Source organism: Vanessa atalanta, chromosome 24 (genome assembly GCF_905147765.1).
Source record: "Vanessa atalanta chromosome 24, ilVanAtal1.2, whole genome shotgun sequence".
Lineage (NCBI taxonomy): Eukaryota > Metazoa > Arthropoda > Insecta > Lepidoptera > Nymphalidae > Vanessa > Vanessa atalanta.
Genome location: NC_061894.1, coordinates 8,442,156 through 8,456,062, shown reverse-complemented (window position 1 = coordinate 8,456,062; position 13,907 = coordinate 8,442,156). Strand labels below are relative to the sequence as shown.

The 13,907-nt window shown below is 33.4% G+C and overlaps 1 protein-coding gene across 2 annotated transcripts in view; it reads left to right on the top strand.

Moving 5' to 3' along the window:
* Positions 1–13,907, top strand: part of LOC125073496 (oxidative stress-induced growth inhibitor 1-like) — a 51,702-nt gene that overhangs the window by 21,354 nt on the left and 16,441 nt on the right. For both annotated transcript variants that reach the window (XM_047684349.1, XM_047684350.1), the window contains exon 2: positions 11,104–11,404. In XM_047684349.1, coding sequence (XP_047540305.1) covers positions 11,332–11,404 — 73 coding nt within the window. In that variant the 5' untranslated portion in view covers positions 11,104–11,331. The remainder of the gene's footprint in view (positions 1–11,103; positions 11,405–13,907) is intronic.

Below are 13,907 nucleotides of genomic sequence, written 5' to 3'. Positions count from 1 at the left end.
TTTTAGTGCCTCTGCCATTTTAATTTTGTTCACGTTTCATTTAAATGCAAAATACACATTTTTCTTCTCTGACACTCACCAGATGTCAATATTTAATAATTAATTATGAGTTTTAACCACCGTGTTTCGATAAAATTAACCTGCTGTCCTAAACTGATTTAAAGAGCCAACCCAGTAAAACATAAATTATCGCTATTAAAACCTGAATTAAATAATTAAATATATGTAGACACATAAAAATTTTAAAAATTTAACTTATTAAATTACGGCGTTGATTGCTTTATCGGACCGAGGATTTGAAGTTCAATTCTATGAAGAACTACTACATATAGTCCTTTATTAATTCGTAGTAAAACAATGTAGGACGAAAACCCTTTCAACTCAAACTCAAATTCCTTTATTCAATAAAGAACCATTACACGTATTTATTGATTGTCAAATTAAATTCTACCACCGGTTCAGAAAAGAAAATACCCTGACCAGAGAAGAACCGTCGAAAGAAGCTCAGCGTGGTTTAACATTACTATATAGTGTTATGTATATCCAACAACCTCTGAAATAGTCCAAAATTAATCAAAAGCATATGTCCAGTTAAAGCACATAGAGGTATACTAGTTTTGAAATAGGAAACAAGTCATAACAATAAAAAGTAACTTTTTTTTATTATAAAAAAAGAACTATTCCGGCTTAAGGTGCAAAAACTTCGTCCCAGACATAAATGTCGTACGTCATTCCGTTTCCTATTTGCTTTTAATAGATTCCATTTAATGAGAAAACGTACGTCCTCCATTCAATACTTGGAATTGTTAATCGTGTTTTATTCAAATGGTCTTTGAAATTCTATATTTCTTAATAACTACGTTCGAAGGTTAAAGCTTATATTAAATAATACAAACAGACAATTCTTTTTATTTAATCCATAATAATAGCAACTTTATCTATAAAAAATGTTTAAGAATTAATTGCTGATTATTTAGCTTAGCTAACGCTGTTTTCTTCTTTCGTATGTCAAATATGTGTTGACAGAAAGAGACAAACGAGAAGATTTTCTGTAATTTACTGAGAAAAATATTAAACCAATATCCATTAAACTTATAGCAGAAGAATAAGCGCGTTCCAAAGAAGCAAGGAGTTGTCATGTAATATTATATGTATAAGTAGCTGTTAAAAAATTCAGCTGCTTTAAATTTAAACCATTAACTTGATAACAGTTAATTACTTGTAACGTTTATAAGTAAGATGATAAACTTATGACGTGCAATTAGAAATTAAACTAGTTTTTGGTAATTAATGTATTTACAAATATAACCTGATTAGTTGGAAAATTATGAATAGGAGCCAACTGGAGTGGAGAGCATCGAATTTTGAAAGTGTGATTGATGGATATGTGATATTTATTATAGGTCATATTCATATTTCTATTTGAGTTGGTCGATGTCGGTCGTCGTTGTTATACGGTGGAAGCAATCCAATGACGTCACACAATGGTGGAATAGGGTACAGCTGGTTTTTTGTAAGTAGTCTGGCAGTCGGCCAGGAGTACAAAACCCACCCTCCGATGCCGGGGTGAGGAGGACGTATGAAAGTATTTTTGGGAAAAAAAATCGTATGTTAGTTTGCAATACTATAGTTTGTTATTTCTGACCTAAATTATTTTATGAGTAGAGGAGGATCTGTTTGAGTAATTTCGTTAAAGGCTCGTTCTTCTTAATCGTTACTTGAGTTTTTATATATTCTCTGTTAAACTTGGGGTTGACTGGAAGTCAATGCTTCTCAGGATATTGTCCACTTTACCTACAAAATCGTGTCATATTTTTCGATTTTTCATTTATTTGTTACTAGTCTGAACAAAATGCGGATTTTCCTCTACAAAAAATATAGTCCAAACTGCCTATATTTACACGTGCGCCCTTCGGGTTATTTCGGTTATAAAGAATAATAACATGTTTTAACCAAACCGTAAGTTGCGTCACAAATCTGGTTCAAATAGATTTGTGACGGCGTCCAACGGAAAAAAAACAAAGATTTAATTAAGCCATATGAATGTTTTTTGTTTTACTTGGTTCGTGTATAATTAATATTGATATAATTTATTCTGATACACGTGTGTCTATTACCGTATGATTCAAATCAAACACGCCACATCGTATTGCGCCACAGCAGATTTTTCAAGTGTTAAAGGAAATTTAAGTACATTACTATACTATCAGGTCTTAATCCATACTATCAAGAGCAATAAGAACCGCGCGATACCTTTGATGTTTATCGTATATAACCCGCACAGCTTATTTGCAAAGAGTTGGATGAATTTGGGTTGATACCATCTGGCGAACAACTCAAGAACCGCACGCGCTCATTGGTCAAATCAAATGTTACGCGCTTCCGCGGCTACCTGTTACAAACTTCCGTCCCTTTTCACGAGTTGCAGGAAAGCGAGGAGAAAGATGTTAGACATTAAAAAAAAGGTAATACTTTTGAATGTATAACTCATAAACAAAAACAAATATGAGGCTACAAAGTAGAAAAAATAATGACTACAAAGGTACAATACAAATGAAATATCTATTCATTATTTAACCTTTAACATTTCATGGAAGGGGGTGTTAAGTTAACCCCTTCCCCCTACCCACCCACGTGTACCGGCAACGTGCCAGACTTACACGTGAACTATAATTTTGCTTATGCGACAGGCATTTGTAATCACTGTTCTAGCTGACATTCTCTTTAACAAAGTATATTATGCAGTTGCCAACTAATCTATTTCCCTAAAACGTTTTAGACTGTCCTTGATGGATCCCAGGTCTCGTTTCGTGATTAATGCTTTTTTATAACAAAGGGAGGTGGAGGGGCAAATGTGCCACCTAATGGAAAGTTGATCACCGCCCATAGACGCAGTGAGTACTATTAACTTTACATCGTCAATGCGCCACCTGCATTATTAATTTATGTTCGGCTCTAGAATATTCGATTAATGGGTGGTATCCAGACCAGCTGGCACCAAGGAATGAACTGCTTAGATGACGATTCGTCAATCAATATTTAAATTTGAAGAGTCAATAGCGCAATGATTTATGGGCCGCCTAGCGATGTAAAAAGTCGCAAGTTGATCCTGACCTCTTGGGCTATTGTCGTCCCCAAGTGATAAGCTTAAAGGTAAAGGTAGATACGAACATTAGTTACTCCTTAATTAATTTAGGGGCATTCCTAGTACATACTTAAAAAATAATAATGAGCGAGAAGTAAGACATGATCCAGAGAGAAAGAGAGCTATATATTTAAAAAAGTTCCGCTTCTATGATAATGTGCAATAAAACAGTTAACGTCACTCCTGCCTAATACAATATAATAATTCTTGTGAGTTGAATGTTGGACAATATGTAAGAGAGGAATAATTACGTTATTATAAAAAATGTTACTTCAAACTTGAAGCAAGACAAAATCTATTATATATGTTATATAGTATAAATTAATTTCTTACCAAAATATATTTTGGACCAAGCACCAACTCTATACTCTACCAATTATTGTAGTTCATACAACATAAAATGTTTATACAAACACTGCGTCAGAGAAGGTATATTTCCTTTTATCCGTCCAATCTTTAGTGCGATATAAAATAATATCTCTGCATCGATGGCTCACCATGACACGCTCGAAAATTTCGGAGTTTTCGTTTACTTTTATTATTTATCACCTTCTTTTCATGACTTTGAAGTCCATACAATATGACTTATCTGAAATAAGGGTCATATTCAGTCCCTCGAAGGCTTAAGCCGCCGCAAAGACCGACATCCCGAGTAGCATGGGACTCCCCAAATATACTTATGCGCGTTTAATAAATGTTCCACTGGGATTCACCTGCGTTAAAAATGGTATATATTATATGGACCTTTAGATCTTTCTAAATAAATTAGACGAAAATGTCTCGAAAATAAATTATTCCTTTTCAATTCGGACTTGTAGGTTCTGAGATAAGCAAGTTGAAACAAACATGCAAATTCTTCATCTTTGTATAATACTACATTTAATATGTCGGCAATAAGACAATATGTATTTTTTGTCCAGGTAATAAAGACTTTCAACATATAAAAAAATCATAATTATTTTTACTAAATGTTTAAATGTAAATTCAAGACTAGTAAGAAGGCTGCAATTTACAAAATTAAATTATGTAATTAATGTACTGAAAATTGAACAACATGTCAGACAATTTAAACATTTACGTTATGATTAGAGTGAAATTGAACATTTGAAACGTTTTGTCAAAATATAAATCCAATTTTTCGTTCTATGAATTTTAATATTTATCCCAGGATTTTAACATCGGCAACACTATCGTTTCGTTCAGGCATGTTTTTTCGTCAATTCTATTTTTGGAAAATTGAATTTTCAAAAATCGAATGGCATTATTTTTTTTTTTTTGAATAAAATCATCTCCATCGAAGTTTATGCACTGTGTGCTAATTTTCGAACAAACATACACGAGAATTAATGTTTTACCTTTATCTAGATATGATACGAGATGTTGAATAGTATAAACCCATACATTGTTATCTCCTATCTTATCTATTAACACCACTTGACACATCAATTTCGTCACTGCAAATACTTCCTCGAACAGCTTACACGATATAGTGTTTTATTAAAAGGGGCGCGGCAAGGGGTAGCAGAAATTTATTTTATGTATAAATAAATTTGTTTACAAAATTTCGACTGGGGCTTCGAAAATTGCGGCGTCACCAATTTTATCTGATGAAGTCTGATTAGATTACCAGACAGGTTGAAAATCAACCTAAAAGTTATCTGCTAGATATAAGCCTAAAAGCCTAATTCCTAAAATTGTGTCATTCTGACTGGCCCTCTCTCTGGCTCCTTATAGTTAAGATATTATTTTCTTCTTTTGGATTTTTTTCGTATGATTATGTTCAGTTTATGTTTGCAAAATTTGTCTGTCCTGTATAAATGTTACCTTATCCTCCGAAACCATTAAATACCCTCTGTCCTTGGACCAACATTTTGTCTAGAAGAAAAGTAAAATACTACGCCTGATTAAGCACATAACCCTCCCAGTGACTCTAAGAGAACCTACTAATTCTATTCAACCATTGCGCGGCTATGAACTTTTTTAAATTATTTAAGAGTAACGTAGGCTGTATATGTGACTGCAGATCAAAGACATCCTAGCGAGGGGAATGAGAATGTGGATTCGGATGTGACAAAAGTCCATCCAAGGCATTCAGGTAGGTACCTATCCTCACGATCCCAGTACACAGTCGAGCAAGAGATGGAACATAAACACAAATAAAGCATATAAAAACTGCACGTGTTCACGGACGTATCGACTAGTATTATTAATATACATAAGTCTATTGTATGTACTCCACGCAAAGAATGTTCCAGCAATTAGCCCGAATGAAAACATTGTGGTGTTCATAAATTAACATTTATATCGAACGATTTATTTGATAGTATGTCATATGTCAGCGTTTTAAGTCTGTGGTTTCAAATGATGCGATGCTATGTTTTTATTTAGCAGTGCCTTTGGTAGAACTTAGACACTACGTGAGATACGTATTCGTGAAATGTTTAAAATTAACAGCGATATGGCATTTTGATTCTAGTTTCGTTTAAATGTTATCTTTTATGATAAATGTTGCAAACAACGATTATTACTTATTTGTATTTTATAAAAGCACAACAATGGAGTTAAATGGAAATGAACGGAAGATTGAAAATATGAACGAATTTTTGTCAGAACTGAATTCTAAAAATTACCAGCGCTATTGTTATTTATATCAATCATATAATTATACATTTAATGATAAACACAATAGTTTTATATATATTTTAAGGGTCGTTTGTGTGACTGCAGTTACGTTGGTCTAATCACCCTTCAAACCGTAACACAATACTACTTAGTATTGCTGTTTGGCGAAGGATCTGATGAGTCGGTTATGTCCACCCAGACGAGCTTTGTACATAGTCACCAAGTGCTTAGTTTCATGAGCTTATTTTGAATGAAAATTCATCTGTAATCAGCGGTGAAGAAAAACATCGTGAGGAAACCTGCATGTATCTAATTTTGAATAACATTTTGCCACATGTGCATCCACCACCACATATTGGAGCAGCGTGATAGAATATCCTCAGATCTCAAAGGGAGAGAAGACCTCAGTCCGGCAGTGGTACATCTGCAGGCCGTTACTTTATGCAAACTTTCAAAATACAATTAGACCAGTCCCTGACTGCGGAAGTGAATTTAAAACAGTCAAGAGAAGTCAGTGATCCATAACAAAATGTTTTGGCACTATGACAATCGTGCGTTATTTTCCATAAAAATTTAAGTCACGAATACTTGAAATATTTGTAACAAGAAAAAAATACACGATAACAATTTAAAGATACGTTTGTGTGTCAGTCGTGTTTATATTTATCTCGTAAAGCTAGGAAGAGGATGCGTGTGAGCTCGAAGTATCAGAAACGAATAGTTCGATTTAAAAAAAATCATTATCTGTTAAGTGAGGTCGATTTATAGGTTGCGATTATAAGGGTCGCAATGAATAAAAAATTTAATTAATGACACATCGTCATAGGTACATATGTGTAGAACTGGCTTATTTTTTTTTTGGTAGTCGATATCAGTATGTCATGGACATGGTACTGTAAGAAATATTAATGATTCCTCGTATCACTAGGCCGGCAGTGCACCTGCAAGCACCCCGGTGTTGCAGATGTTCATGGGCAGTGGTAGTCACTTTCCATCAGCTGAACATCTGTCTTTGCCAGCTATAATATAAAAAAAATCACCAATGCGCCACCTACCTTGGGAATTAAGATGTTATGTCCCTTGTGCCTGTCAAATCAAAATATACTTTATTCAAGTAGGCTTTTATTTTTAAGTAGTCCTTTTACAGAACTACATTAAAAGTAAAGCTACCTCCGTTTCGGAATGTAGTTTCTACCGAGAGGAACCGGCAAGAAACTCAGGATTTAGTCTATTTCATCATTCGAGATACATTGTGGTAGTTAAATACATTTATATATATAATATATGCTGTCTGAAAATTTTGGTCAAATACATAATCTTGTGTTGAATATATATAATTATTAATGTATTTCTAACAAATAATTTGAATATATCAATCGACAAAGTTTTAAAAATCTGCGGAATTAATTGTAGTTACAAAACTGACCATAAGTATTGCTGTTTGGCGGAGTGGATGGTACCTACCCAGACAGATCAGGCACAAAGCCCAACCGAATCTATCGCTCCGAAACGATCAACTATGACATTAACTTATTGGCTGATATCAAACACGCGTACTCAGATATTGCTCGACCTTTGATATTGAACGTCATTGTATTAAACATTATCATCGAATCGTTGTGTGTTGTAATTTGAATAAAAAAAACGTAAATTTTCCGACTATATCTAGTTATCAGATAAGCATAATAATTTCGACTATTATTTCATGCGTTTCCAAACTTAATATAATATGTGAATATTGTGTTTATTTGTTATAATGACAATTTACGATCAACAGTAAATTTGTTCCGTGGTAAATTTGTGCGTGAAATCTTATTATTTATAAAATTCAGATTCGGACACTCGGACGGGTAACTTGGCCACCTCATGGTCACCCAGACATTGGCGCTGTTAGAAATATTAACCATTCCTTACATCGCCAATGTACCACCAACCTTTGGAACCAAGATCTTATGTCCCCTGTGTATTGACACTGGCTCATTCTTCATTCAACATTCAAATCGGAACACAACAATACTAAGTATCCATTTTTGTTTGGCGGCAGACTATCTGATGAGTAAGCTGGACATACCCAGACGAGTCTTCACGAAGCCCTACCACAAACTAGATCTATCTTTAGATTCATATTTAATTATTATCGGAATCAATATTACTATTCTGTTTGAACTCATTTCGTTTATCACTCGTGAAATGTTGGCAACCGATGTACGGTTATGATGGGATGTTATGCGCGTACCTATTCGATAAATATTTCACGATCTCGTTCTGTGGTTAATTTCGAAATTGTTACCTTCGTTACATGATGAATAAAAAGCGTAATGATACACACTACACGTCTTTAATAATAATATAATCTTATGTTATACAAAAATGGCTTACTCATTAATGGTTTTTTCTAATGAGATAAATATATTGATTAACTAGTTTTAGGCATAAAAATCACCCCTTGGAATTCAAACTTGCTTCACACCAAACATCATCAAATTCAGTTCAGTGGTTCGGCCGTGAAAGACAGACAGACAGATTTACTTTCGCATTTATAATATTAGTATACCTAGGATTGCAGGACGTTAAGAAACAAATAACATTTTGTTTTAATTGACAATATATGACGGTATAGTTGTGGTGTTGACCACTATTATACCTTATGGTAGGTACTGGTGTCATTTAAAATGGAACGCGCTTGTCGAGATGACTTCACTCTAGCGTTGCAAATGTCTCGGAAAATAGACGCTGGAAGACATTCCACACCTTGGCTGTGAGTATGGGAAATGATACTTTCTCATTTCTAATAGGCACACCCAAAATATTCGCTTCGTAGGCATGTAGGCTTTCCCGAAGTCAGTTGTCGAATGTATTTGTTGGCATACACCCTGAAACTTCGAATTCCATGGTATATTCACATCTCATACTCAATTTTTTTTTAATTAAAATTATTTACTTCAATGTAACGATTGCAATCAAATTACTGCCGTGACGTCACAGCACTTTAAAATGTGCATTGTATTGAATTATATGCATTTGTAATTGTTCTTTTAACGAGTTTTCGAGATTATTTCGCCCCGCTGCTGCAGTTTGGGCTAGTGGATACATATGTGTCATTTGTTAACCATAATCCTCGGAATGATATAATTCGTCAGTTGGATGACAAGATCACATATAAACAATAAAGGTTCTATATGAAATCCCGTTGTGCTTTCTACGCTTTGAAAAAGTGATTTTCGACTTTGATGTGTTCCTTGTAACACTGACGTGTCACCAACCTTGGGAACTGAGATGTTAAGTCCCTTGTGCATGTAGTTACACTGGCTTATTCAACCTTCAAACACAAACAAATCTATACTGAGTATCGCTATTTGACGGTATAATATATGTCGGTTAAGGTCTGGCACAAAGCCCTTTAGCCTATTTCAATGGAAGTAGGAAAAAAGATAAACAAACCTTAGACTTACGTATTTCATACGATTTACTAATAAATCAGCTATGTTGTGCACTACTAAGAGTTTATGATTAATATATATTTATTTATAACACAATTCTTTTAAACTTCACTACTTATTTCCTCTTTAATTTTACTATCAAAATACGTCGACGTTCTAAACGCCTGTTTTTGCAAATACAGAGTGAGTATGGTAGATCAAGCTCTCAACCAATGATATCGCGTCAATATGGTTAGAATAGAGTTTACCATTAGGTGAACTAATAAAAACATATATAAATAATATCATCGTATATTACTGGTATAGCATGATATACAGTGCCAGCCTAACTTATCAGCGATTGTTATCAATACGCGTGCGGTTGTGATGTGGTTGCCTGACCCCTACACGGATGCCAATGTTAAAGATATTACGTTTACAGTTATTTTACAATCGTTATTCAACAGTTCCGTCCACGGCCCCAATTCTAAATAAATAAATAAATATTGGACAATATCACATACATCACTCTGATCCCAATGTAAGTAGCCGAAGCACTTGTGTTATGGAAAATCAGAACGACGTTACCACATACACCCAGACCCAATACAACATAGAAAACTAATGAACTTTTTCTACATCGACTCGGCCGGGAATCGAACCCGGGACCTCGGAGTGGCGTACCCATGAAAACAGTGTACACTCTACTCGACCACGGAGGTCGTCAAATTCTGAAAATAATTTGACAGTATTGTAATCGAATCGTTCGAGGCAATTGTCAGTTGTACTAATTTAAGTGAAGTTAACACATTCGCTTCCTCTAAGAGTTTTTACTTCGGGCATCAAGTGTTAAGTATGAAAAGTAGCCTTTGTCCTTACTTGGGGTTCGACATTGCTTCAAACCTAATTTCATCAAATACGATTCAGTTTTAGCCGTGACAGACATACATTATTACTGACTTAGAATATATCTATAGAAGAACCGGCTAGGATAACATTAGTTACTTTACCTAATGAAATAAATGGTCTACAATATTTATTTATTTACATATGTATAATGTATATATGCACTCAGGATTGAATGACGATCCAAGATAAGAAAAAAATAAACGCCGTATATTAAAACGGTTTTTGGTTGAATACATAATTTTATGGTAAATACCATAAAACATATAAAAAAACGCATAAAACAATCTTTATGTAACTGAAACTTGATCTTTATAATAAATAATTGTATAAAATTTGTTGCAACAACCGACTTCAAATCTTTTATTTATTATTTAAATGGAATATAACGGGACGATCGGGACTCGGGACGTACCATACGAAAAATAATAATGTTCCAAATCGGTTTATAAATAACGGAACTCTGTGTTAACAAACCTCGTTCATCTTTGAAGTCGTTTAATATGATTACAATGTAGCGAGATTAGACTAAGACTTGCAATTTTATGACATTTGTACAAAACGACCGTTTTCGCGTCGTGTAATTCATTCTTAATGACAGTTATTGCTTATTATGACGTATTTTAACTTTAACAGATAAAACAAAAGGATTTTGACGTTGACGTTTATTATGTCATAAATAAAATGTATGTCATATTACGTACATTAGACGTCATAAAAAAATAATTATTACGTCATTGTTTGTTAATATATATATTTTTCAATAATACTAATGGACATTGTACCAATCATTTATATTGAACAAATATATCTTGAAATGCCCTTATTGCACAGTGGTTGATCATAATCAATGGCAGGTTTGAATCCAGAAATAATACAGCTCTTATAATTTTGTGTTCGACGATGAAAAAGAAAATCGTTAGGATACCTACATGAACGAATTTTACCGCTACGAAATCAGACTGGGTTATTATTTTATATATGTCTAATATAATTGTATGTTTGTTTCAGATATACCAACAACCTCGAACTACACGAAGATCAAGATAACTAACGAACTAAAAAATATATTCAATAAGACTCAGACAAGTCCGTAAGACTGTAAACTGCATGTGATATAATTTAACTTAACGCATTTAAATTTAGAATTCTAAATTCAAATATTTAAATACTCAACGGCAGCTACTGTCAGTTTTAAATTCATAATCAGTAGCGCCATCTATGATATAATCTGTGAAGATGAGGGACGGTATGAAGTCTTGCCAGCACACGCTCTCAGATGACGTGGTGTACAAAGATGTGGTCGTTATCGGTGAGTTTTTTTTTACGCTCAATTAGCTTGGGACGAAATTATGTTGAATCATTTCGACGTTGTTACAACTGATGATTGGTGCTTTTTATAATCTTTATTTAAAATATGAAAAATGTTTTATTTCAAGAGAATGAGAATTTAATTTAATTTTATATATAAATTATATCTAATTATATACATACGTATGTGTATGCATGAGTACCTATATATCAAGTATCATTATTTTATTTTAAATATATTATTAACAACATCAATTTATATATCTATATATATAACGGTAAGCTGGCAATATTGTTTGGTTCGGGGTTACCATCTTCCTCATACATGTTCACAAATAATACAACAAATCGATGGGTGGATTATCGTATATTCATTTTTACAATATTTCGTTGGCCGCGACCACATCTGTCTTATCCTTCTTGACAACTGACATTTTATGTTTTTCTAACGTGAAAAGGAGTGATTGACTTCACTGGCCATCCAGAATCAAAACTCAAAACTCAAAACTAAGAGATTACAATCAAAGTATTTAATTATCTGACGCTGCGATATATATATATATATATTGATGTCTGCTATGTACACCCTTACCTCTTTTTACCTCTCTTTCTTTCCTCACCTTAAGGTTGCCTGGAAAAGATCGCTGTTTTAGCGATATGACCGCCTCTTGACTCTTGTGCATCTTTCTTGAACGTGACTTATGTTTATGTTTATTGGTGTACAATAAAGAATATTTTGATTTGATTTGATCTCTCATATGAGCTGGCTGGGGCATGAGATTAGGCGTATAATCATTCATTTAAATCCAAAGCTCCTGAATTGCAACTATCTGATGTCTGGTAGACTCTGTGCAATCCCTTACACGTGGGTACCACAAACACATAACCTATTATATCAATAAAATACTACTTGTTCCGTCGTTCAGGACCGTTGAATAAAACATTCGGATTTTAACTACGACGATATAGCTTCGGTTTATTGAAAATATATTAACTAGATCAATAATTTAAATATGTAGAATTTTATGATCTACAGACAAAACAATCAGATATATATATTTATGTAGATATATCTCAATAAATATTATAGTACATATTACATAATACTTTATAACAATTCGAGGCACGTTCTTTATCGATATGTTTACGTGAGAATTAATTTAACTAGACGTAAATACGTTTGAATATCCTGCGCATCTAGGTCATACCTAGATATATAATTAGCTAGGTTCAGACGAGAATATCGTTGTTAATTTATCGGTAATACTGATTGTATTTTTTTTATACGTGACGCGATGGTCACCACGGCCCGTAGACATTGGCCCTGTTGGAAATGTTAACCATTTCTTACATCGCCAATGCGCCACCAACCTTGGAAACTAAGATGTTATGTCTGCCTGTCGTCACTGAGTCACTCACCCTTCAAACTGGAACACGATAACACTAAGTATTGCTATTTGGTGGTAGACTGTATAATGAGTGGGTGGTTTATATATGTATACACTAATAGGCTTGCACAAAGCCCTACCAAGAAATTATAAATCAAATAATGAATGATTATTATTAATCACGAACTGTTTGTAGTGCTATACAGCAGATCTATTAGCAAATCGCAGGTATGTAAATATACCAATATGTAAATCTAAGGTTCGTATAGTCCTTCGATGGGAAAAGTCTATTACAGATTTTGTATCAATATAGCGAGCAAGTTATACTAATATACTTGATGAACCTGCGGCTTTACCCGCGAGAAATTTATTAAACACAAACTTCAAGACATTTCGTGATTAATGAGTTGGTTGTGTTTCGCTTTTATATATATATACATTCCGAACCGGTGGTACCTTTACTTTAAGTAGTTTGTTAAATGACGATTCAAAAGTGCTTGTAAAAGCCTACTTCAATAAAGTATATTTTGATTTTGTTTTTTTTTTTTTTTTTAATTTAATTTAATTGTGTTACATAAATTTCTCTTTAGTAACTTATGTATAAAAAGATTAAACGCTGGCTTGAAATTCGAAAGTTACAAATATTTTATCGTACGCAGTATTATCATAACCTTAACATACTTTGTATAGTTAATCGTTTATCAGTTTAAAATGTAATCTATATTGATATGTTTAGAGTTCAAATTGATCTGTTGGTATGTTAGAATTATAGATTGTAGGTAGTGCAGGTTTGTCTGGATTTTTCCAATAATATCTTATTTTACCGCCTCCATTTTACTAATAGTATTTATTTTTTATAGGGATTATTTGTATTCCTATTAATTAACTTATTCTAAGGGTAGATTTTGTGGTAAAAGTGGGGATGTCAAATAACCAAGGGGTTAAAACTTTTTATATCTAAGAAAGGAACAGACATCAATTATTAAATAGACAAAGTAAACATGCGATTTTATAATAGTTTTGCTAGATGATCTCTACGAACAGTTCTTAATATGTATTTTTATGTAATACTGGATGTTGTCCGAGGCTTCGTCGACGTGTGAAGGAAGGGGGATG